Source organism: Rosa chinensis, chromosome 4, assembly GCF_002994745.2.
Source record: "Rosa chinensis cultivar Old Blush chromosome 4, RchiOBHm-V2, whole genome shotgun sequence".
Taxonomy (NCBI): domain Eukaryota; kingdom Viridiplantae; phylum Streptophyta; class Magnoliopsida; order Rosales; family Rosaceae; genus Rosa; species Rosa chinensis.
The window spans coordinates 55,072,997-55,098,406 of record NC_037091.1 but is presented as its reverse complement, the minus strand read 5'-3'; the positions used below and the strand labels follow the sequence as shown (position 1 = coordinate 55,098,406).

The following is a 25,410-nucleotide window of genomic DNA, read 5'->3' as shown; positions in this document are numbered from 1 at the left end:
CACGTATTAATTAACTATGTCATTTAGTAATTTGGACTGTTCTTAGGAACCCTTTTGCACTGTTGTAAGGGTTATTTATTTCTACAATTTTTTTTTTTGATCTTAGACCTCATTTCATTGATTTTTTTTTTTTCTAATAAAAACCAATAAAACTAGAATCACTAGCTAGGATAGTTATAGTCTACATGTACTTAAGATATCTGGCAAAAAAATTCGGCAACCTTGCTTGAGTAAATACCACTTACTAAAGGTCACGAATCACGATTCAAGGACAGGAAAAGTGATTTTGTCAGCAATGCAGCAGTCAGGAGTGAAAATGACAGAAAAGTCAAGCAATTTCTTCATTTTAAAGTGTGTACATAATTACATATGCATGAAATCTAATCAGCAGCAATAGAGATTTTTTTTTTTTTTGATTAAATTCAGTTTACTCTCCTGAACTTTAGGTCTAAAATCAGATTGATCAATCTTTCTGAAAATCGATTACGATGGTCCCTATACTCTCAAATGACATCACTCAAGTCCAAAATTTAAATTTGGCTTGAAACATATCGTCAGCGGCTAAGTTGGAGCCGACATGGGGGCTCATTTTTCATATTTTAAACCCTATAAGGAGGGCAAAATAGACATTTCCAATTTAATCTAATTTCTATTTTTTTTCTCTATCGGCACACTGACCACCGGCAAGTTGACCGCGCCACTTCCGATCCATCAATGCCCTCGCTCTCCAGCTCTCCAACCTCCAAGCCACCTCCGAGCTCCTCCACCACACTCCCCGCCCTCCGCCTCTCCAAGAAGCTCTACCACCTCGCCGTCGACCTTGGAAAGATTGACAACAACCAAATCAATAATCACAATCAGCCATTCAATTCATAGTTCAAGATTCATATTATAACTTGAATTCACAAGCCCACCCTTGTCACTTATCACGTTCCAAAACGCCAGATACAAGCCCAGAACCTCTTGAACAACTGCCAGACAAATCCCAGAAAACCATTGTGCACAGTGAGGTTCGTCAGCACTGAAAGCAACCAAAAACCAATTCATTCATAACCTTAAGCAATCGAAAACCATGTATATGATCGTGTAGAACGTGAAGAAGAGATCGATTTTTGTATCTCATGCATTGTTGATGATCACCGGAGTCGCTGGAAAACCCATCGAAACTTCACCGCAAAACCCTGAAGCTTCAGGCTTCGATTCTCTATCCTCGATCAACGATTAGACAAACCCATACCATGGGGACATCAGGGAGGATGAGACGAAAGGTTTGGCGCGGGTACGCCGGTCGGACGTGGCCTTTCCGACCTGTCGGCCTCCATCTCTGAATTGGGCGAAAGTGAGAGATTAGGGCTTGAATCGAGTTTGGGGAGATAGAGAGAAGTTACAGAAGCTTGTGCCTACGCCGCCGATTCCAATCGAGGAGGAGTACGAGGAACGAGATGGCGTGGTGTAGAGCTTCAGATCGAAGGGAGGTGGAGGTGGAAGTGTGGTCGTTAGTATAGAGAAGGGGAGAGAGAGGGAGAGAGAGAAGAAGAAAAAAATTAAGAAAAGAGATAAAAAAAAAATTAGAAAAATTAGAAATGTCTATTTTGCCCTCCTTATAGGGTTTAAAATCTGAAAAGTGGGCCCCCATGTCAGCTCCAACTCAGCCGCTGAAGTCATGTTTCGAGCCAAATTTAAATTTTGGACTTGGGTGATGTCATTTAAGAGTATAGGGACCATCGTAATCGATTTTCAGAAAGAGGGACCAATATGATTTTAGGCCCAAAGTTCAGGTGTGTAAACTGAATTTAATCTTTTTTTTTAATTTTATTTATACTCAAAGACTATGATTAAAGTTAGAAGCTTATGGGGCATCCGCAATGTACAATGTCAAATAGTAAGGCTCTTGAGGCCTCTGGAGGGACCCTATTGGACCAAGTGGAATCAACTACACCATTGTGCCCTAAATTGGCAATGACATCTGCTACAAAATTTGCTTCCTTGAAATGTGTTTGAAGGTCACCGATCTAAAGCAAGCAATAATAGCATGGATATCTTGGATAATTTTTAACAGCCTCCAAGGGGGTTGAATGTGTTTATTGACTGCTTTTATGACTAGTTTGGAATCTCCTTCGACTTCAATTGTTGTCTAGCCTCGATCTCGCACAGAAAGGAGTCCATCTCTTAGTGCAATGGCTTCAGCTACAGGTATGGTAGTGGATCCAACATTTTTAGCAGCAGCGACGAGGGGGTTACCCTGGTTGTCCCGGATTACAAAACCCCTCGTCGCAGAGGTTCTAGTCACAGATCCATCAAAGTTTAGCTTGACACAAGAAGCAGGCGGAGAGATCCACTTAATAGTGGTAGGTTGGTTTTGAATCAAGTCTCTCCCTGCTTGCCTATAAGGATTAGTTATGCTATTGAGAACAGTAGGAAAGGCTGCAATGACAGATCGTGGATTTGCTCGAACATTTCTGAAGATTGTGTCATTCCTTGCTTTCCACATTTGACAGCAAATTGTAATTAATTTTTCAAAGAGTTTACTATCAAAGGTGCCAGATAATAAAAGTTCATGAAAAACTTGCAAATACCCATCATTCCAATTTAGAGAGGGAGGCAAACCTGTAAGTCTCCAAACTTCCGTAGCAAAGCTGCAATAACCAAATAGGTGATATGCAGTTTCATTGTCAGTATTGCACAAAGGACAAGAGTTATCTTGTATTACCCCAAATCTGGAAAGCATGTCCCTTGTTTTAATCTTCCTCTAAGGAGAAGCCAGGCAAACATTTTTATTTTAGGTGGAACATTAAGCTTCCACATCTTTGTTAAAAGAGTTATTTGACTATACTTTTCCTTGTTATTGAGCTGAAGCCACGTAGCTTATTTAATGGTGAAGAGCCCGTTTGAGGAAGGCCCCAAACGAATTCATCCTCTTGTTCAGAGGTAGGGATAGAAATTCTTATTATTTGTTTCACAATATGTTGATCCAACAGTTGAGAAAGCTTACCTATGTTCTAAGCTTTATTGCTCATGTAGTCCTCCACTGTTTCATTTCAATTGATGAGGTGCTTCATTTCCTCAGCAACATATATGTGTAGTGGGTGATCAAAGACCCAGTTAAAGGTCCAAAAGTTTATTGACTTGCCATTTCCTAGAATCCATCTGATTCCTTTCATAATTAGGACTCGAGCACCTAATTAATTATAGGCGAACGAGTAAGATTGCTTTTTTGCAATAGCGATTCTTTAAAATATCCCTAATTAATTGGACATGGGTCAGTTGATGTTTTTCTTTCTACATCACCCTCGTTTCTTTCCTTGCTCAAGTCTATTAACATCTTGTCATTACATTACCAAGGTTCCATTCATCAGAAGAGTTTGATGAAGGAAAAAGAAGCTGCAGAAGGCGTCTTGCTAGACATAACAAATGCCGAAGGAAGCCTCAGTTGGAACCTATACCCACAAGTTTAGGAGCATTTCTTTCTGATTACCAAAGTTTGGATTTTTAGTTTATAAGGTCTTTGCATACTCACTGTTGCTTTCACTAGCATTACTCAAATGTACTACAATGTGTTCTTTAATTGTGTCTAAACATATCACATAACAGGCACAACATTTTAACCATTCAGCACTCCACAACTTTATCCAACAAATGCTGTAATGAACTCTGCTTGGGGGATTTTCCTACTCACAGCCACTCCCAATTAGGTGTGCCAAGAAGAAACTCATTTTTAGAATCTTTGCCATGCTATAGCTACAAAGAAGGCATTGGCTCCATGCTCTCTAAAGCTTCTTCTGTTTGCCAACCGCTCTTTCTTTTGGGTAAATTAAGAGTTTTATTTTTATTAAACCTCTTTTTCTCTTTCATGGTAAATAAGTTAATCATGGTCAACTATGGTTATAAGTTATCATACATGGTAACTTTTTATTGAGTGGCTGTATCACCACCTAAGTTATAGTGGTGAGCAAATTTGAATCCCAATTTTTTTGGGCACAAGTATAAATTTAAGAAGTTGTTGAACTATCTGAGACACCATATTCATGTAGGGTTTATTTAGGATTAGTTATGAGTAGGCCAAAAGTACTTTGTAGTTAGTTAATAAAGAAAACTAGTTATAAAGTATTTAAAAGATTGGAAAAAATATAGAATGTGTCTTCGGTAGTTTTAGAAGCATTTGATGGTAGTTTTGAGTGGAAATTATTCTATGCACCGACGGTGTAAGTGACCCAACCCTTATAAAATAATCTCAACCCTTGATATTTATTATCAACTTTATTTTTAATAAACAAAAAATGTATTTAATGCAATCTAACCATTCATTTATGTTGGTGCAAGTGCACGGCGGTGCACTGAATAATCTCTCCTCGTTTTGAGAAGCACTTGTCTTTTTCGTTTAAAAACGCTTTTGTTAAATTTAAACAACGCTTTTAGCCTTTTAGGCCTTTCAGAAACAGTTTCAAACGAATTCTTAAAGTTAGGACCCAAGCCTTTAGGTCAGTTCCTTAACGGTAGGCCGAACGTAATAGACCAAAGTCCTCTCTTTTCGAGAGTACCACATTCAATGATGGATTGTCCAATTTGGGCCAGCCATTGTTGGGCCGAATCAATAAACTCTCATTGACCCATCGCCTTAAGCCTAACGACACGTCACCGTCTCTTCCCTTGCATTCCATTTCGTAGTCTGCGACCACCTGTACAATCCTCTTCACTCATCAAACTCTCAAATGGAGTCACACTCTCTCTCTCTTCTCAAAACCCAGAACCGTTTACTCCCAGTCACAGCTCCGTGACGAAACGCCGTCACCTCCATGCCGACTGCCTCCATCTCAATTCTCCGCCACCGCTCCGTCACCGTCACTCTCCCCACCTTCAACGACCTCTGCCGCCGATTCTCAACCGTCCGATGCGTCCCTATCGCAGCAGCAAAGCACCCTAACGTCACCAGAAAATCGCAGCCGCCGGACAAGAAGCTCCTCCGAGCTAAACAGACCTTCAAGGACTACTCCTCCCTCGCCCCGGTCCTCTCTCCTCAGGACAAGCCTCCTCTCTCGGAATCCCAGACCGTCGGCACCGTCGCCGCCGCTCAGGCCAACTTCATGCGCGTCATCGTCGAACCTCCTGGAAGCCTCGAGAAGAGCGCGGACGAAACGGCGTCGTCGTCGTCTTCTGGATTTCAGGTGGAGCTGCTGTGTGTGGTGAGGGCGTTGTTGAAGAAGATAAAGAGGAGAGTGTTGGTTGGGGACAAGGTGCTGGTGGGGTCCATTGACTGGGTGGACCGCCGGGGAATGATCGAGAATGTGTACCGGAGGAGCTCCGAGATTCTTGACCCGCCGGTGGCCAATGTGGACCATCTGCTCGTGCTTTTTTCTCTGGAGCAGCCCAAGCTTGACCCCTTCGCGCTCACTAGGTTTCTGGTTGAGGCCGAGTCCACTGGAATTCCACTCACTCTGGCTCTCAACAAGTCTGAGCTGGTTCACGAAGAGGTTCGAATCCGATTCTTATTTGATTTTCTTTAGGTGATGGTCGGCTTGGCTTCTTAGCTTGAAATGACTGGTTCACTGTGTTCAATGGTTGTTAAGTTTCTGGAGCATGATTCGAATTTTCATACATATGCTCCACACATTTGGTTAAGCTGTTTAATAGTTTCTGTGTATATTACTTCAATACAATGGAACTTTAGTTGCGCCAATTTGGGAATCACTGAGCTGTTTCTTGATATTGTTAATGGCTTCTTGCAATTTGTTATGGTGAGGTAGTGCAAGTGCACCTATAAGTAGTGCTAGTGCTAGAGTGAAACTTAATGCAAGGTTTTGCGCTGATTATTGAATTGTATCATAGTTTTACTGCATCTGTTCTCTTTTGATAATCGATTGATTCCTAAGCATGCGAGCCTTTGTTGAAGTATGCAGACAAAGGCTACATGGAAGTCTAGGCTACATAAGTGGGGCTACAAGCCACTATTTTGCAGCGTTGAATCTAAATCTGGACTCGACTCTCTTGCTTTTATTTTGAGAGATCAAACAAGTGTAATTGTGGGTCCAAGTGGAGTTGGAAAGTCAAGTCTGATCAATGCTTTGAGGAATAGCGACCATCATGCTTTTGATGCTGCAGAAGTGGATAATCGGCTTGATCCAGTGGGTTTTTATCTCTTTCTGCTTTCCTTTTTCTTTAATGTATGTCATTTGTTTGTGCAAGTTTGATGCTCATTCCGATTCTTATTTCCACGTGCTTATTTCAGATTTCAGGCAGCAAGTGGTTGGAGGATCAGCGTGTTGGAGAGGTTTCAGTAAGAAGTGGTAAAGGGAAGCATACCACTCGCCACGTTTCCTTGCTTCCATTGTCTGGAGGAGGGTATCTTGCTGATACTCCTGGGTTCAGCCAGCCTAGTTTAATGAAAGTAACAAAGCAATCTCTGGCACAAGCTTTCCCCGAGGTATGTGTACTTTGCATCATACAATGTAGTTCATTCTTGTGTATAAGCTAATTTTGATCCCAGTCTTCGTACATGTTAAGTTTATCTGTTCTAATGATAGTGTCTTTATTTCTCTTCAGATACAGAAGATACTCAATGACAGTGAAGCTGCGAAATGCTCATTCAGTGACTGCTTGCATTTGGGTGAAAAAGGTTGCGTTGTAGGGACTGACTGGGAAAGATACCCGTACTATTTCCAACTTCTTGATGAGATCAGAATCAGAGAGGAATTTCAGTTAAGGACATTTGGAACCAAAAAAGAGGGTGATGTAAGGTATGTTTGAATTATAAGAAGCTGGTTATTTGTTCAGTGTCCATGTCTACTGAGCTAAATAGTTCAATTTCTGCTGTTCAAGAATATTAAATATGTGGAAATAGCACTACCATGGTTGTTGTGGTAAACATAGTGATAGTATGATAGCAGCCCTCACTTTCAATAATTTGAAATGCTTTGTCTAAATGTTATTGCATACCAGTATGCAGTTATTTTAATGATTATCTGGCAGCTTAGCTTGGTAGCTTTTATTAACTTAATTTTGCTATTGGAGACACAGTTCTCTACCCTACATATAGTGTTTCCTATTCATTTTCCACTTCTGATGATGACCCAAAACATAGTTAAGTTGCATCTTTAGCATAAGGTTGCATTCCTAATGCATTCCATTTTTGCCTGATCAAACATTAGTGACCCAAAATGTAGTCCAGTTGTATCTCTAGGATAAAGTTTTCATATCTCAGATATTCCATATTTCAACTCAGACCCAAAATATGTAGTTAAGTTTGTCCGGAGCCTGTAGATTTCCCCTCTCACACGTTCTGTTTTAGTTTTCTTGCTGAAACTCAAAAGTTCCACGTTTATTTGCAGGATCAAGGATGGACAAGCTGAACCAAGGTTGGAGCGTAAGAAGCATAGGAGAGTATCTCGCAAGAGTATGAACCAATCAGTACTAGATGAATTAGATGAGCTTGATGATGAAGACGACGACTTACTAGATGAGGTGAACCGATAAGACAATGAGGAGTAAGGACTGGTAGGAAGTTGCTTCATATCAAAACATTGTAAATAGCAAGTTCGAACTGCATCTTGACACAAGAGGTTAGATGGATCTCAGCCGTACAGATAACAGAGTGAAAATGATCAATCTCTCGAGTCATTTTTCTTTCTTCTGATATCTGATATGTAAGCAAAAGTTTCTAAGTTGGGAGTGAACTCAATCACCGAGATCTTTAGAGTTTAGATTTGACTTAGTTGATTGTGTTGCATGTGTACTGCACACAAAACGGAATTTTCTCAATTACTGTATGTGACTGAACCATTCGACCAGAAAATGGCCATCTCCAAAACAGGTACCACCAATATAACCAAGAGCCGAAAATGTAACCAGTCGGTAATGATAATCACAGGTACTGGTGATTCGTGCATATATGAGGGGTTTCATGGTTTAATGCAAAAACAATCTATTGAATGAACATATTCTTCCACTTTTTCGATTGGAAAGAGGCTTATAGCCCAAAAACAGAACGAAAGATCACATAAAATTGCTATGAAGTGAAAATCTTCTGGTCATTGCATAAAGGTTGAAATATAAAACCCGAGTACATTGTAATCGATAATCCAAACGCAAACTTTAGAACAGGTATGACATACTGAAACCTATTCAATGCTAGTTCATGACTGAAATTGACCTACTTTGCTTTGGAGCCTTTCTTCTTGGAACTCACCGGCTGCTGCTGCTTCTGAGGCTTGGGGTGCTTTTCGGCTTCGATTGGGTCCAACCATTTCAGGGGGTGGCGATTGAACCAGGGCCAATTGGGGACAGTGACTAATGTGGTCAGAACCACACCACCTGCATACACGAGCATCATCATCTGGAACGACCCCATAAGGTAACCAGTCAGAAACCCAACCACAGCAAATACCAGCAGCAGTATCTGCATCAGCTGCTCCGCTAGCTTTTGCCCTTGCCAATCCATCTGAAATTTTTTGCCCAGAAACACACAGGTCAATGTTGCAAAAGTGGTCGAACCCCCCAAAACCTAGATCGTAAAGCGTGATCCGGAATCGAAAGGAATTGGGATTGTGAGAAAAAAAAAAAAAAATTGGAGTCCATGAAATTCGAAAATATTTGAATTGGGTCGCTCTAATTGAAGGGAATTCAAAGAGAGAGGGAGTTACCTGGGAAAGCACGGGAGCGACGAACTGAGAATGTCTGGATTTCTGAAGATGGAGAAAAGAGTGTGTGTCGGGACTCGGGAGGAGGACTGAAAATTGAAAATTAAACGCGAGGAATGAAATAGTGACCGTCGATTTTACATCCAACGGCAAATAGAGCGTCTGCGTACGTGGACATCTGTGGTGGTTTTGGGTGACGAGGTAATATTTTCGCTGCAAATAGGATTGTGCCACGTACTTAAAGTATTTTTGGCAAAAAGATTCTTTGGTAAATAATTAAGAGTTATAAATCAGAAAAAATTACGGTCTTCAAAATGAAATTTTGTTGGGGCTTCGAAATGCCCTTTTAACGTTCTTTCGAAAGTATTGACCCATCCGTAGATCAATAGATCGATTAGTGAGTATTCATTGGCCCTCCACGGGTGAAAATTCATTAATCCACTGTTAATCTGTAGCATGCTCATGTTCTGACTTCTGACCATCTATCGTCAATTGACCGAGTACCTCAGTAGAACAAGTGATTTTACACCGGTAAGCCAAATATTGAGCACCTGAATATAAACATTGTGAAACACTCCACTACATCTCAGCATCTGTTGGTAATAAATCATTGAAGCATTTATGCACATTTGAGTTTGGAATCAAGGCTCCAGGCAATAGTCATTTTTATCACCATCATCTGTTCATCTGAGGGTATTGTAAGGTTATAACGACATTCTAAAGAGAGGGTATTGGAAGCCATCAAGACATATGCTACTTGAGAGTAGCAAAATGATCAACCTCGAGCCAATTCAAAAAGGTAATATGACTAATATCCTCCTCCATCTAGCCTATATCAAGTAGTGTCTTCACAAACAGCCATGAAAACACAACTAGAACGACTAAGGTATAATGTTCCTAGACGAGCAATAGTCTCAGAGGCCAAACAAGCTAGGACGCTAACAAAAGTCTGGTTTTAGGAACTAAGCAACAAAGTCGATAGTGACAAGACATCCATTTAACAAGAATATTTGCAAAATATGCCCATCTGCCCATTCTATCATAGTATCACATAGGTTTCTAGCATTGGATTTCAAGGTAATCCGCAAGCAAACCATCACAGATCCAAACTATAGATAATCTGGAATTAACAGTACACAAGGTGGTCCAAAAACTGTCTGCATAACATCTCAAACTATATAATAAGCAACAAAAATTTCTCATAGTACGAAAAAACAAGATAGTCAGGAACTCTTCAATTGGCAGGTTTAATTGCCACTCAAGCAGAACCACCACTGCGAACAGCTTGAGACTTCCTGGATTTGCTGGTTGCCAATTGGGAGTCTGGCTGCAATGACACAAACATAGGAAAAGAAAACGGTTAGGAAAGAGAAAAATAAGTTGATTAAATACACGTAACTGTCAAAATTTTCATCATAAAACTAAATACGAATTACATAAGTACCTCTTTCTTCACTGGTTCTTCCTTTTCAGACAAGGTGAGCTCAATGTGGCATGGAGATGACATGTATGCTGCAGAAGATTAAAAAAAAAGGCTGAATTCAGGAACATATGTTCAAAATAAACTCAAGGGCATAAATCAAAATAGGCTAAAGTCAGGAACATACGGTTGATTCTTCCATGAGCACGGTATGTTCGGCGTCTTTGCTTCTGTGCTTGGTTGACTTGGATGTGAGATACAACAAGAGAGTCAACATCCAAACCCTTCACCTGAAAGAGGTAACCAATATAGTTAGTTTTTGTAGCGGCTAAAGCCAACAGTGGAAAGTGAACACCCAAAAACTTACTTCAGCATTGCTCTCAGCATTCTTAAGCAAATCCAAAATGAACTTGGCAGATTTCACAGGCCAGCGTCCCTGGCCATTGGAATGCCTGTTCTTGGCCTGAGCTGTACGCCCAACACCACGGCAGAAACGTCTGAATGGAATGGCTTGCTTGTGAACCAAAACATCCTCCAGATATCGCTTTGCCTTAATCAAGGACATCTTCCTGATTGAGAACGCAGTCTCCCTTGTGTTCTGTCAGAGACAATAGGCAGATGGAAAGCAAAGTAAATCTTCAATTCACTATACTAATTCAACACAGCTCAACTAGCAGAGGAAAACAACCATCCCATCATTCTAATACCTTGTACACATCACTAGAAAGGTTCTAATGCCAAAGGCTTATTTATGTACTTTTATCTGAACATTAAATGTCCTATTATAGCACCTATGGAATGTATCATAAAATTTTAACCACCAATTATTTAGAGCCTCACCCACCAACAGAAATGTTCATACCGGAATCGACAAAACGCAAGAAAACTCAAGTCTTTTTCCCATCAGGTTTGAAAACAAATGTATACTTGTGTCATCTAGAAACGATAATCCATTGATAATTTCTATTTTAAACAAAAAGCAAGCATTCCTTTCAAATGTTGCATGGTTTACTGAACCTTCGGCCATAGAAAGCCACAAAGACACAAAACAGAGGTTCACCCAATAACTTTGCTCATAATTTCCCTGACGTTTACGAGAGACCCATTCACAGAGGCAATAGGACCCTGCTTTTATCATCAGGTTTCACAAACCAAACCAAACCTAATCCAATTCCCTCACGCATCTAAACATCAATACACACCTCAGCTAAATTCAGCTAAGCGCAAACGAAACTGATTCAACCACAGCATATAAACACGAACACATACCTTGAAATGAACTCTGAGGTCAGAGCCCCTTGCTTTGCAAGCTGTAAAAATGAGCAGAGATCAAACCCACTATTAGATCCAAAAACAGTTTCAGATAAAGTCCAAGAGGTTCATATAAGAAAACCAAAGAGATCTTACACTTGGTGGGATTATCGGGCTCTTTGGAGTACTTCACCTGAAATAAGAGACCATGATTAGTACAAGAGAAGGCGCAGAGTTTAAGCAAACGAAATTAGGGTTTGAAAGATGTGAGAGAAGGGAGGAGAGTCGATGAGAAGAAGAAGAGGTACCATGGCGGCTGGTGCTGCTTCTGCTTCAGTGAAGGGTTGTGCGATAGGGTTTGTTTCGCAGAAGAGGCGAGTTAATATCAGGCTTCGGCTTTTATAAGCAACAAGAAAAACTAAACCCTAGGGAATGAATGGACCCAATCTTCGGAATGGGCTGGGATTTTAGTGACCCGATTGCTTTGGGCTCCATTATTGTTGCAGACTTGCAGTGCATGTCGATTTTTTTCAATTTTTTAATTTTTTTTATAAGAGGCTCGTTTGAACTTTGAAGTCTAGTGACAAGTTTGTCACACCCGAAATTACTAATGAATAAAGGTCCGCTAAAATGTTTCGTTATTACAGTGATAACCATAAAATGTAGATTTGACGATTAAATGAGTGGTTCAAATTTTAATTGAAATAACATATAGATCATCCAATCATTTATTTAAAAATTCTCATTATAGACTTCACTTTGATTTACCATATACACACAATGAGTGATGATTTTATTACAAGCACTAGGGTGTTGCCCAACAATATTTGGATTTTTCAACTAAGGTTCCTTTAACACTTAAGTCATCCTCCTGACTGTTTAAGCAACAATGCTAATACGACTAGCAACACCCAATATCAAATGATAACAAGAAGACTTCTTAAGTTCTTAACTAGAAGAAAACACTAGCATATCCTCCTCATGTAAGAGGAATTGACAGTCTCAATTTAAGAGTGTTATTTTTTTTTCAACCCTACCTCTCCACACTCTTGATGGAGCTCGAACACATGACCTCCCAATTGTCTTACCACTTCACCAAACACACGCACCCTATTTGACAGTGCTTCAAACCAAAGTCAACAAGTGAAACCTTTGTAGGAGAAAAAAGTACCCAAAATCTTCATCCATGACGGTAGAGAACAATGAGCATATGGGTTCTACTAGTGACATTTTCTTCTACTTTAAATTAAGGATTAATTTCAGTTTACCCCCCTGAGGTTTGGGGGTGAAATAATTCACCCCCTCTACTTTCAATTTTGAATTTTTACCCCCTAAACTTTTCAATTTCAATCAGCCGTGTCCAATTTTTACTGTTCCGTCCAAATTAGACGTTAAGTTTGACTTTTGAGGGTTAAAATGGTCATTTCAACATAAAAAAATTTAAAAAAAAAAATTCTGTTTTTTATTTTTTTTTCTGCTTTTTAGTTTTTTTTTTTTTTTTTTTTTTTCTGTTTTTCCTTTTTTTTTTTTTTGGTTCTGTTTCTTCTTTTTTTTTTTTTTTTTTTTTTTTTTTTTGTCTCCAACTATACACCACAAGTTATAATAGGTTTATAAAAACAAAAAAATACTCTAGGTAGTTGAAAGCCGCTCGCTGGTCTACGATATTTGTGACATATCTCCGATAAAGTGAAGAATTTAGGATATATCCCAAATAAAGTTAAGAAATATTTGTAAAAAATAATTTTACACTTTATCTGTAAATAAATATCTGTATATTCCCAATAAAATGAAGAAATATCTGTGTAAAATCATTTTGGGTCTACGATATTTGTGATATATATCCAATAAATTGAAGAATTTTAGAATATATCCCCAATAAAGTGAAGAAAAATCTGTAAAAAATGATTTTACACTTTATCCAGTAAATATCTATATATCCCCAATAAAGTGAAGAAATATCTGTGTAAAATCATTTTTTACAGATATTTATTTACAGATAAATATTGGATATATATCAAAAATATCGCAGACCAAAAATGATTTTACACAGATATTTCTTCACTTTATTGGGGATATACAGATATTTATTTATAGATAAAGTGTAAAAATATTTTTACATATATTTCTTCACTTTATTGGGGATATATTCTAAAATTCTTCACTTTATCGGAGATATATTACAAATATCGTAGACCAGTTAGCGGCTTTCAACCACCTAGAATATTTTTTTGTTTTTATAAACCTATTATAATTTGTGGTGTATAGGTTGAAGACAAAAAAAAAAAAAAAAAAAAAAAAAAAAAACTAAAAAATTAAAAAACAGAAGAAAAAAATAATAATAATAAATTTTTTTTTATGTTGAAATGACCATTTTAGCCCTTAAAAGTCAAGCTTAACGTCCAATTTGGACGGAACAGTAAAAATTGGACAAGACTGATTGAAATTGAAAAGTTTAGGGGGTAAAAATTTAAAATTGAAAGTAGAGGGGGTGAAATGATTACACCCCCAAACCTCAGGGGGGTAAACTGAAATTAATCCTTAAATTAATCCCGGTTTATTTAAATTAAAAATATCAATTCACACGTCAGTTAGAAGTACGTAAGGACTAGATTAGTAATTAAATGACATGTTATAAATGAGAAATTCTTAGATAGGGTAGACGTGCCACGTAACGGTACGCTCAGTCAATCATGTTTATGTGTTTCTTAATTATATTCTGAAACTATTCCGGTTTTATTAAATGAAATACCCAAAACATCCCCCACTATCTCCTACATGTGCCATGATTAACTAACGGTGTGTTTGGATGAGAAAATTATAAAATCCGTAGGAATTTATAAATGATGGAATCTTTAATTCCATCAATCTAAAATTCCATTAATTGCAAATTCTATTATTTGGTTTAGGATTTGCAATGTGTCATAAATTAAGAAAGTTTAAAACAAATAAAAATATAAAATAGAAAAAAGTCTTGTTTTGGAAATAAAATTGAATACTGCAAAAGAATTCTTAAATGACACCTATTTTGGTGGAAATTGAAGTGAGAAATTTAAATAACGAATTCCTTTGTTTTTTTTCACAGAGAAATTTAAAATTTCCAATCTGATAATGCCAAACGAGGGAATTGGATTTTAGGAATTATGAAATCCTCACTTTCAATTAAATTCCATCATTTTTTCTCTCATCCAAACACACTCTAAGAGTACCAGTCACGTGGCACGACGTGCCATACTTAAAATTCTCTCATTTTTTAAATATTTTTTCTTAAGAGAAAGATTCTCTCGTTACAAATACATGAAATTCCCAAGAGATCAAAAGAAAAATACTCAAAAAAGCATTAGGGTTTCCTCGGTTGCGGCTCTTTTTCGATATCGACGACGAACCAAAATAGGAGGAGGATGCCAAACTGGTGCGATCTCCCATTAGAACTGTTAGAGCTGATCTCGAAGAAGCTTGCTTTTATCGACAAAGTTCGATTCAAATCCGTCTGTTCTTGTTGGAAAAGCGCTGCAGAATCTTATACCTCTTCACCAAATTATACACCTGCGCCTGAAGCTCCGTGGCTCATGGTCCCTCTCCCTCCTGATCATCAACGAGTACAGACTGGTGATAAGGATGCTCACTACTTCTGGTTCTTTAGCCTCACAGAGAAAAAGTTTCATAAGATCAAGACCTCTTTTGAAGGCTTTCATTATCCTCACGTAACATATGTGGGTTCCTCACATGGATGGCTTGCGATTTGCGACCTCAGTAAGGCAATGGTTTATCTTCTCAATCCGGTTTCGGGATCTAGAATCGATCTCCCATCGATTTCGACTCTTCCTAACATTGTTGAAGGATGCAATCCCAGAGTTTTCCGAGTTGTGCCCTCCTCCGACCCGTCTCGCAACAAGAAATTTTTCATTGTGGTGAAGTACTGGTCTCCTCACAGTAAACTAGCTTTTTGTAAGAATGGAGATGAAAAATGGACCTACTTATTAGGCGGTGGTCGGTTATGTTTTACATTCCACAAAGGCCATTTATATGCATTACGCAAGGAAATCCTTGAGGTTTGGGACTTGGGAGGAACTTATCCCATGAAAACCGTGGATTTTCGCCATGGACTAGGGCCTGTGGTTACAGGAATGAATTTCTTGGAGTCAACAGTAGTGAATACGGTGGACTCACTGGGTGAACTTTATTTGTTTGGGAAGAGAATTGGCTGCGGTAAGACCATATCAAAGGAGGATTTCCATATCTACAAGTTAAATTTCACCGCCAAGGAGTGGGAGAAAGTGGAATGTTTGAATGATCAAGCTATATTTTGTGATCATTTTTGTAATCCTGCTGAAGGAGTGATGTTATTATCAACTCGGAATCTCCCAGAACTTGAAGAAAACTCAATATACTTCAGTGATTGGGGAAAGTATGAAGTGAGTAAGTGGCGAAAGTATGAAGTGAGTGGATTACTATTCAGCTTGGAAAGTCAAGTTACTAAGGAGTACTCTAACTTTCGCTGGATGCGTGTTGCTCAACCTTATGTTTGGATTGTTCCTAATCCATGGTGAGGTACATAAAATTACCCATCTGTGCAGTGAATTACTGTCTAGACACATACAGGTTTTGTAGGACAATTGATTCCATATTGAAAACTGTTCACTTTTTTTTACTATGCAATATTGATGTTTGTTAACCAAAATATTCATATATAGTTCCACTACGGTTAATTTGGTGCAGATGTTCATAACTTCGCACAGGTTTGAAGCTAGATGCTATGATGTTCAAAATATTATCGTACCGGACACCCTTAAGACACTAGCAAATTCATGTCATTGGCTATTATTTGAAAAGTTTTTCAAACGCATTCTTTTCAAGGCTATTGAATCCAAATGCATCTATTCTGAATTTGATCATCATGTTTGAAATTTCTGTATCTGTAGTAATCTGTGCTAATTACTATTCCATGATTGTCACTCTTCAGTTGTTGCTTGATCACCACTGGTGATTTACATTGGCTCTGATGTAGATTGGTGCATGCATAAGTATGATGAGCTGGGCATATCATAGAATGCATATCAACTTTTGGAATTTGAATATGTTTCGGGGGCTGTGACTTTTAATTTGTAGTAATACTAACGAGTTAAATTTACTCGATAGAATCCAGTATATGTTTTAGTCTTTGAGTCTTTCCATTGTTTAAGTAGTTGAAAACGTTATAATATTCATGTCTCATGAACTTGAAACATAATGAAAACTTGAAAAGGCTGAGAGTCGCTTAAAATTAAACCCAAATGAAAGAAAGGGGGCACCAGCTACGTACGTACTGAGATCAATTAAGCAAGCAAACCAGTTTACTAGAAATTAGGCACTATAAGCTTGTCAACTCGAACTCCGTCATCACACTCCCCTCCCCCTCTAAAACTCGGGAGTTGTTTTGTGAGTAGTCCGGACAACAATGGCTTGTTCCACCAGCGAGAGTACGAGTACGTCATCATCAACAACAGAGTGGTCTTAATTGCGTCCTGAACTTTTAGAGTTGATATTGAAAAAGTTTCTTTTATTCAACATTATTCGCTTTAGAGATGTTTGTTCTTGGAATCAGCAAAATCTTTTATCTCTACCCCATATCAAACACCCTCGTCGACGCCACGGCTCTTGCTCCCTTGTGATTCTAGCATGATGACAATACCGGGCGGTTCATTAGCCTAGAAGATAAAAAGGTTGACACACAAGTAGTTTAAAGGCTTTCGTGATGCTTTTTGTGTGGGTTCATCACATGCATGGCTGGCTGGTGATGTGGGAGAACTGGAGAAGAAAGCAACCTCATTACATCTTGTTAATCTGCTTTCCACAGCATGAGTTCTCGACTCCCATCGATTTTTACTCTTCCTCATCTCTTTGATTATGTTAATATTTTCAAAGCTGTCTACTCTTCTGAGTCTCACGTTGTTGTGGGAATACGCCGGTGTGCAAAGCCAAAAACCACATGGAACGTTAGCAATCTGTAAACAAGGAATCAACAGATGGAGTGACATAGAACGTGGATATGACGGGAGTTACTCTGATATCATATTCCACGATGCCATTTATTGGCCGGCCACGGCTCCATTGAAGCTTGGGACTTGAGGAAAATGTACCCCATAAAAATCATGGTTTTTCTGCCTCGGCTGACTATAGGCGCGCAACCCTTTCGGTCACATGTGGTTCCCTCCTATGATGCGGGTGGCCGATGAGACTTACATCACGGAATCACTGGGTGAGGAACCTGAGAACGAGAACTCACTAAGCTTCTCTATAAGCAAGTTAAATTTCACTGCAAAGAGATGGGACAGAGTAATATTTGCGCGATCAGGCTTTTTCGAGTCAATGGATCGGCTGATCGATTTATCTCATAGAACTTCATTTGGATGATCATAGTCTAGTTGATGTTGAACTGGTGTCCAACTTGGAAAGTAAAGTTTTGAAGTCATATTATTGCATGAACAGGAGGATGATCTATTGACCCTAATCTACGATAAGTCAGTTTGGTAGAAGTTAGGCTTCTATTAAGAGAAAGCAATTAGTTCGTGAGGGAAAGATGCCCTGTGAGATATACTGCATTTATTTGAATTCATTCCTCTAACTCAATGGGGGTTCATATAGCTTTGTTCTTAACAGTTTCTATCTGACATGCAAAATGACCTGTGGTTCGAAACTAGAAAATATAACTCGACAAAAAGCCCGAATAAGCAACTACATCCACCCACTCCGGAAAAAGCCCTTTCAGCTTCTTTGCTTCATCAACCATATATTGATCTACGACAGCAACTTCTACCCTTAGATCTTCAGAACTGTTAGCCTGCAATTATCACAAGAATGATTAAGCCACCGAAAGCAAATAAAACTAAAACCAGGTGAAGAACCTTCTTTACCTCTAACCAGAAGGTCCAATTCTCAGGACTTGCTCCACTAAGTCGGCATATGTATGATGGTGGACCTCCATCAGACGTTTCAGTAGCTGTACCAATTTCAGTGATAAGTAAAACCAAAAATATATTCAAGTGTATCTATCTCTATAAGATCAGAAATAATTGGGGGAAGAAAAAACCTGGAAGTGTATTGTCTGCAAATGACCAACTAGATAAAGGGCCTGTAATATTGAGGACTGCAACCCAAACCTCCTTTAAGGAACTGAAAGCAAGGTAGGACAAAAAGCTTTAAATCTTGAAAACCATATAAAAAGCCTGTACAGGTCACAAATTTTTTTCTACTCACCCTAAAGACAGTTCCAAGTATATTCTACGAGATTCCTCGCCAAATACTGTATTTGGCTTATAAGTGGACAGATGAGGGAACTGCTCGTATTGCTTTAAAATACCATCACTTCTTGCGGGGAACTTCAAGCTTCTTGAAAACAAAAAAGAAACAGGAAAAAGTCCCTGCATATACAGAGGCCATCAGATTTTTTCACCCATTGCTCCCCTGAACTATTTACTTGGTAACTGACTTGCACAAATATCTTATCCATGGTGAATCCACAATGACATCTACCACTCAAACTAAGAAGTGCGAGTACTACAAAGCCGGCACAGCTCAGGTGGTAAAGAGTAGAGTTCTTGAATCTACTTTGGAAAAGTTGTAGAAAAGGTTTGCTAAAACAAGAGCATATGTAGAAAGGGTATCCACCTGAGCTCAGTGGCCTACCAATATGTACAAAGGGAGGATAAAGGAATCCAAAACCTGAAGAAAATAAATGAAATTGAAAAGCCTACAGGACATAAAATCTCAAAGAAACACTCCAGAAACAAACACGAGCATCAGTTATAGAAAAACACCTCTAATCATATATTGGAAATAACATCATCTACAAAATTGCATACCATCCAAGTCTCTCGGTGAGATGACTTTGCAGTTTCAAAAGACAACTCTGAACTAATGTGCAATTCCTTAGCCACCTCGGGTGCATGTTTGAAAAGAAAAAGTAACGAATTGGAATCCACAACAGAAAAATCATAGCTGGACTCCACAACATGATTTGCATCTGTCATCCACAGAAGAAAAAGTGTTGAAGTAGAAGCATAGGATAAACAAGAGAAAAGGTCAAAAGAAACAGAGAGAAAAAACATGCTACTGAAATCCAGATAGAAATGAGCTGAGAGGCTGAGACTCACATTAGTTGAATTCATTTGCAATCAGTTGAAAACAATAATAATATAATTAAAAAAAAACACACACACACACACACACAACTGAGAGAGAGAGAGAGAGAGAGAGAGAGAGAGTGATCTTCATTTCACATGATAACTTGTGCTAGCTTGAATACCTGCAGTAAGAAAAGTATGCTGGAAAACAACTCTCTTAGGTGCACCCGTGCTATATGGAAAGAACTGAGATGACAGAGCCAAGCCTAGCACACTAAGATGCAACAAGACTTGCAAAATGGATGACCTGGCTAACCAGTGACCGCAAATAGGTATCAGAGGGCCTACAGACCAACTGGTCACAACTCCAATTACTGCGGCCACCACAATGTCAGGAACGAAATAACCTGCAAGAAATTATATGAACCATGCTTTTTGAGAAATTTTGGATACAGAAAATTCATAGTACTTTAGGAAATACTGACTGGATGCCATAAACCATTTTGAGCCAAAAACTTCAAAACCATAAATACAATTGTTCGAGCACATCCATTTTGATCTCTAATTTTCTAATAATTGTGCAACTTCTAATGGAGGTGCTCGAACAATTGTATATATGGTTTTGAAGTTGAACACTAATTTTCTAATAACAAGCATGATGCATTTCTTATTATGAAGTTGCATAATTATTAGAAAATTAGAGATCATATTGTTCGAGCACAAACTCTGAGTTCAACAATATAGTAAGTTCAAATGAAGGTAACAGATAGTAAGAGGCAGTAAGATTCCAAAGTACTAACCATATGGAGGTGGCAAAGCACCCATCATACCCATCTTTTCAACCAAAAACTGGACAAGAAATGCACCAAAATACACAGAGTACGCAAGGCATGGAAGTATAGGTAACATATAAACTAACGTTGACCTGAGAGAACAAAAAAAAATTTGGTTAAAGAATTGTACTTCCTACTTGAAAACTGTCGTGGCTAAAATATCACTGAAAACTGCACAAAAGGAAGCATACACATGCACATCATCTATCATTTTAAATTTATAAGCAGAACTGTTGAAACCAGTACCTGAGTGATTGGCGACCAAATAATTTGACTGCTAAGCAATATGAAATCCATCCAAGAAGCATAGAAACGGACAGTGAAAAAGTCAAGAAGCCTCCGCTCAACCCAGCATACAGGTAAGCCTGCTTTCACTAAAGTAGTTTCACAACTCATCCCCTTGAGTGCTTAAGTAAATTGTAAAAAAAAAAAAAAACCTATCCAACAAAAGAAACTAATCATGCATTCACGGTACATACCACAGTTATTGTAGCGTATAATCCAAAAGCTCCCCAGAACCTTGCTTCATCCGATAATGCCTGCAAGACTCAAGCTTGTTATAAATTATCTTAGATAATGGGATTAATGATATATCTACAAATATTTTTAATATCTAGATTAGAATGGAATCATAATGCACCAAGATCAGATTTTTAAGACAAATATAAAGCACATGCAAAAGATCACTAGGTCCGAATTGCAAAATCTTTACAATGTGTAAGTAAGATAGTTAACACAACAGGATATGTATGATTTGAAAGAAACCTGAAACTTCAACCACTGAATGCTACTAAAAAAAAAAAAAGGATACATGAAAACTAATCAGCTAAATAGATTTGGGAAAAGAAAATATGAAGAAGATAAGCTGAGTAAATATCTGGTGCATGACAGTACCTCTTTTAAAGACTTGACAACTGATGCCTCTTGAGTGAGGGGAAAGCTACTCCAAACAAATCTTGGAATTAACAGACCAACAAGAGAGCAAGGTATGAACATCAAATAAGCCAAATATGGATGAGCAAACCTGCATTTCAACCAAAATGTCAGTCAGAGTTGTCAACATATAAAGCTCCATCTTCTTTTTCTGATCACATCAACAACTGAGAAATACAACAATTATTCTTCCGTGAGTCAACTCACAACGTATAAAGCTCAGCTAGAATCAATTTTTTATGTGATAGCCTGATATGAGGAAGAATTGATGGGGTACAATTGCTGTTTAGTTGTCAATGAATTTACATTATTAACTTCATTCATGAATTTAAGGTGATCTAGAACTTCAATCAAGCATGATAAGAATTGCTGAAATAGAATTTCTGATAAATGAACATAATTAAATTGTGAATACTACTTAAATATGAGCTAGAATTGCTAAACCCATTTGGAATTCCTTATGGATAAGTAGAATGCTAAGTTAGAAATAACAGGACAATAGTTCATAAGAAATTGATTGAATGAGATTTAATTTTGCAAGAGCAATTCTAGAAGATATAAACCCACCAGTTCATTGCACGACTAGCAAACAACAATCTCATGATGGAAAAGATAACCGGAATTACAATTGCTAGAAAAACCCCAGCAGCATGGAAAAGCATTCCTGCAAAATTAACAAATTGGACAACAATCAGGAATTAGACCTATGAGAAGAGAACCAGAACTTACTGGGCCAAAGACTATTATAGGACTTCGAAATTAGCAATAGGTTGCTGCATGTATTTACATTGAAGCAGTAGATTTACCTTTTACAAAATTGCTGAAAGTAGCAAACCAAGGTAGGAGCCCAGGATTCTGCTTTTGTGAGAAAAATGGCATAGCCAGGAAGATGCCAATAGGAATAGGGTGAAGTACCATAGCTACCTTCCGAGAATAGTATATCTAATAGTCATCATGAAGAAAGAGAGAGAGAGTTGTTAGACAAACAATGTGTCATGAAAATATCAAAAATTATGAGCTTGTAACATACCATGAACCATGTTAAATAATCAAAGAAAACAGCACGTCCATCCTCATGCTGCTTGGCAGTTGATACATTAGAATGTCTTTCGAGAGTATTTTGTAGCGTAGAAGAATTGGTGAAGGCTTTAACTATGCTAAACAGATTTTCTCCACGAGCTTGTATACTTCCAGGTCTGGAGGCATTGGAATGTATCAGAGGAAGTGCTTAGGAACGAAGCGATTTGAAACTTTAAAGTAAGTAAAACTGTACCAAAATAGCAGATGTAATGCATACAATAGTCTCTCCACTGTATCGAAGGATGTATGATAAAAATAACCACCAAGGAGAAAGATAATATCCAAGCCAGGAATGTCACCATAGTCCTCGGAAAATATTCGAAAATCTGTATCTCCCGGAACAACAGGAAAAACATCCTGCACACGTAAACATACAGAAGTTAGCCAGCTAATGAAAGGAAGACGGACAAGCATATAGTATCTGCTTTAGTGTCATCATCTAAAGATACAAAAGGTACCAGAAGATCATAACATTATTATGGTTTAGGATTAAGAATGAAAACATCACTCTTATTCTACCCATTATTAAAATGATATATGGTTTAAAGACAATTCATTGATGTACCCGTTCCAAGGGGAAATGTAAAATTTCTATAAAAAACACTAAAATACATGGAGGTCAATAAGCTGCAGTCATCAAAATGAGAATTAATATCTGATACTCCATGAAATAGCAAAACATTAACCTGGGCTGCGCTATGTGCCATGGGATATACTGCTGATTGAGCATAGACCTGAGAAGGCCAGGAACTAGGTCCTGATTGGCAAACTAAATCTGCAAAATCAAAACTACAGAAATCAATGAAAAAGGCTGCAACATAAAAAGTTAAAGTTTCACAAAGCAATAAAAAATGCAAATGAAAAATCCACGTGTTCTATAAATAAAGATTGATAGTTTTAAATATGTGAACCCTACACCTACTTCTGCTAAAATGTAATCCATAATAAATAAAAACAGATGAGCAAAAGGCAATAGTTTTGTCAATACAGGAAAAAACATTTTAAAACACAATTGCATCCCATCTTTTCAAGCCAACTGATATAACAATTGTGCCATCCAAGCAAGCAGTTTGTGTTTTCTAGGTGATATTGCTCTCAAAATAGTCAAGCAAAAGGAAATGGATCACCAATTAATAGTTTCAGTAGAAGCAACAAGTTCAGCACACTAAAACATATGACACAAAATAATTAACAAATGGTTGACATCCTACCAGGACCGCCTGTCCCTGATGCTTCCACATTTATAAAAGCCCCAATAGTTTCACGCCATTTATGTGTCTTCATGAAGCCATGAGACCCCTAAAATAGCATATAAGATATCACATCAGATGAGCACAAACACATCAAAGAGCCATACCATAACAATTAACATGCTCAAAAAAAGATTTCAAAGTAGCATAATTTTGAAATTTGGCTCCCCAACTAAACCTTATTAAAACCACGTACCAGCAAAAAGAGCTCTTCTGCACCATTAAAAAGAAAAATAACAGGCTGAGGGGGAACCCATCCAGAGTCCACAATAAGTCTTGCTATTTCCAGCATTGATGCTACCAAGGAATAGTTAAATAAATTAATAAATAAATATGAATGGTAAATATGGTAGTTTCAATCAGATGATGAATTTTTTTTTTTTGGTTGTTGTTGTTGTACCCACCTACACATGACCCACAATCACCAGCACCCGGAGAACCAAGTGGACTATCAAAATGGCCATTCAACAATACTGATGGATCAGAGTCTTGTGAATCTACTGATGATATTCTGCCATTAAGTTAAGCACGAATGCTACATTATCTCACTAGATAGTCGTAACTATGCTAACCATGAGACCCACTGGTTTATCCAAATACAAGAAAATAAAGCTCAACAAATGAAAGTGCAATTAATTAAGCAATCGGATGTGTACTAACCTCATGACAATATTTGTGTGGTTTCTGTACCCCAGAGATATGCTATAGCCTAAAAACAGCATATTAAATGTGCCATTCACAACAGTCTCTTCTATCTCAACTCTGCATATAGAAAAAAAATTTAGGCATCAGAGTCAGTTACCAAACTCTGATAAACAATAAACTCTTAGTAGGCAAGCACAATGCATGTAAATACCTAAAGTTAGGTCCAGCTCGCTCCTTTACCATCTCCAACTGTGCTATAATATATCGAGCAGCTTCTCTCAATCCAGGACTCCCTTCCTACTCAACAAACATATGAACTTGCTTATAAATAACTCAACCCGGATTTAAAAATAAAAATAAATAAAAAGTAATCTCTCTAATAGCAACAAAAATGCCATTAATCAAAGAAATGAACTGGCCAGTATGCTCAGCTCCGTTCAATTTCACAAGACACTTCCATATACTGTCAGAGAATGTAAATTTTGCGTTTTTTACTGTTCAACTTTTCCACATTTTATCAAATGGCATCAAAATGAGATTGAACCGACTAAGAACGAAGAACATCAAGTTTCACCAAAAATTCATATCCAAACACAAAAACACCTTCACATAGTCGTTAAATTTAGACGACGGAGCTCACCTGGCGGCTATCGATATCTTTGGCCAGGACCCGAACGTGCTCGACGGCTCGAGCCTCGGAGAATCGATCGAGCGGCGCGTCGCTCCCAAGCGGCGTAATGAAGCGCATGTGGAGAATCGAGTGCACCAGGACGGCGATGAGGCCGTAAATCGCGACGAGAAAGAGAAGGAACTTGAAGCCGGACACGTCGCCGGAACCGAGCCTCGGCGCCATTGTCGCCGATTTCGATCTCTCAAAGGTTGAACAAGGGGATCGATGAGGTTGATAAGTCGGTCCTATTGGTGGAAATTTCGTACTAAGTTATAGAATATAGATGTGTTGAGACTTGAGAGCGACGGAGAAGAAGAGCGACGTGTGGGATTCGTCACTCGAAGTCAGAAAAGCGAAAAGTAGTTCCAACCTCCCTTACTACTCCCTCCCGCTATATGACGTTTTGATTTGACCTCGTAGAACTCGCCCGGGGTCGACCGACTAAGACGAGTAGATTGGGCTAGGCGTTATGGATAAGGGCTTGGAGGATTTCATTGGATTTTGGTTGGATACTTTTGGGCCCTTTACATAATAATTTCAAATTAAATCTTTTACCTAACAATTTCATAAAAATTAATAGAGGATTGTGGCCCGGGACG

At 38.3% G+C, this 25,410-nt stretch overlaps 5 protein-coding genes and 1 non-coding gene across 7 annotated transcripts; 2 read left to right on the top strand and 4 right to left on the bottom strand.

The window, feature by feature from the left end:
• Positions 1-4,659: 4,659 nt before the first annotated feature.
• LOC112197106 (small ribosomal subunit biogenesis GTPase RsgA 1, mitochondrial) lies at positions 4,660-7,786 on the top strand. The gene is made up of 5 exons (XM_024337675.2): positions 4,660-5,468; positions 5,895-6,119; positions 6,224-6,418; positions 6,538-6,731; positions 7,323-7,786. Exons 1-5 carry the CDS (start codon positions 4,794-4,796, stop codon positions 7,465-7,467), a joined length of 1,434 nt encoding a protein of 477 aa, XP_024193443.1. The 5' UTR covers positions 4,660-4,793; the 3' UTR covers positions 7,468-7,786.
• Positions 7,787-7,972: 186 nt separating this feature from the next.
• Positions 7,973-8,790, bottom strand: LOC112197108 (probable signal peptidase complex subunit 1). 2 transcript variants are annotated; one of them, XM_024337677.2, is made up of 2 exons: positions 8,634-8,790; positions 7,973-8,431 (listed from the first exon to the last, which is right to left on the bottom strand). In XM_024337677.2, the coding sequence occupies exon 2, from the start codon at positions 8,429-8,431 to the stop codon at positions 8,144-8,146; it is 288 nt and encodes a 95-aa protein (XP_024193445.1). In that variant the 5' UTR covers positions 8,634-8,790; the 3' UTR covers positions 7,973-8,143. The 2 variants fall into 2 exon arrangements, with proteins under 2 accessions (XP_024193445.1, XP_024193446.1); XM_024337678.2 differs by having other exon boundaries at positions 7,973-8,494; positions 8,634-8,734.
• Positions 8,791-9,639: 849 nt separating this feature from the next.
• Positions 9,640-11,692, bottom strand: LOC112197107 (60S ribosomal protein L17-2). The gene is made up of 7 exons (XM_024337676.2): positions 11,610-11,692; positions 11,458-11,494; positions 11,320-11,360; positions 10,418-10,648; positions 10,238-10,340; positions 10,075-10,142; positions 9,640-9,957 (listed from the first exon to the last, which is right to left on the bottom strand). Exons 1-7 carry the CDS (start codon positions 11,610-11,612, stop codon positions 9,889-9,891), a joined length of 552 nt encoding a protein of 183 aa, XP_024193444.1. The 5' UTR covers positions 11,613-11,692; the 3' UTR covers positions 9,640-9,888.
• On the bottom strand, positions 11,045-11,185 carry LOC112201230. The gene has a single exon (XR_002936684.1). It is a non-coding gene; the product is annotated as a small nucleolar RNA snoR74 (small nucleolar RNA).
• Positions 11,693-14,867: 3,175 nt separating the features above from the next.
• LOC112199581 (putative F-box protein At4g17565) lies at positions 14,868-15,848 on the top strand. The gene has a single exon (XM_024340575.1). It carries the CDS (start codon positions 14,868-14,870, stop codon positions 15,846-15,848), a length of 981 nt encoding a protein of 326 aa, XP_024196343.1.
• A 1,999-nt stretch (positions 15,849-17,847) lies between these two features.
• Positions 17,848-25,209, bottom strand: LOC112200444 (endoplasmic reticulum metallopeptidase 1). Its single transcript, XM_024341477.2, has 21 exons — positions 24,782-25,209; positions 24,353-24,438; positions 24,157-24,258; positions 23,901-24,007; positions 23,693-23,793; positions 23,458-23,545; positions 22,933-23,021; positions 22,464-22,603; positions 22,197-22,362; positions 21,973-22,108; positions 21,734-21,830; positions 21,128-21,257; positions 20,713-20,772; positions 20,480-20,598; positions 20,201-20,325; positions 19,583-19,807; positions 19,140-19,300; positions 18,535-18,698; positions 18,368-18,450; positions 18,192-18,277; positions 17,848-18,118 (listed from the first exon to the last, which is right to left on the bottom strand). Exons 1-21 carry the CDS (start codon positions 24,992-24,994, stop codon positions 17,975-17,977), a joined length of 2,622 nt encoding a protein of 873 aa, XP_024197245.1. The 5' UTR covers positions 24,995-25,209; the 3' UTR covers positions 17,848-17,974.
• Positions 25,210-25,410: the final 201 nt, after the last annotated feature.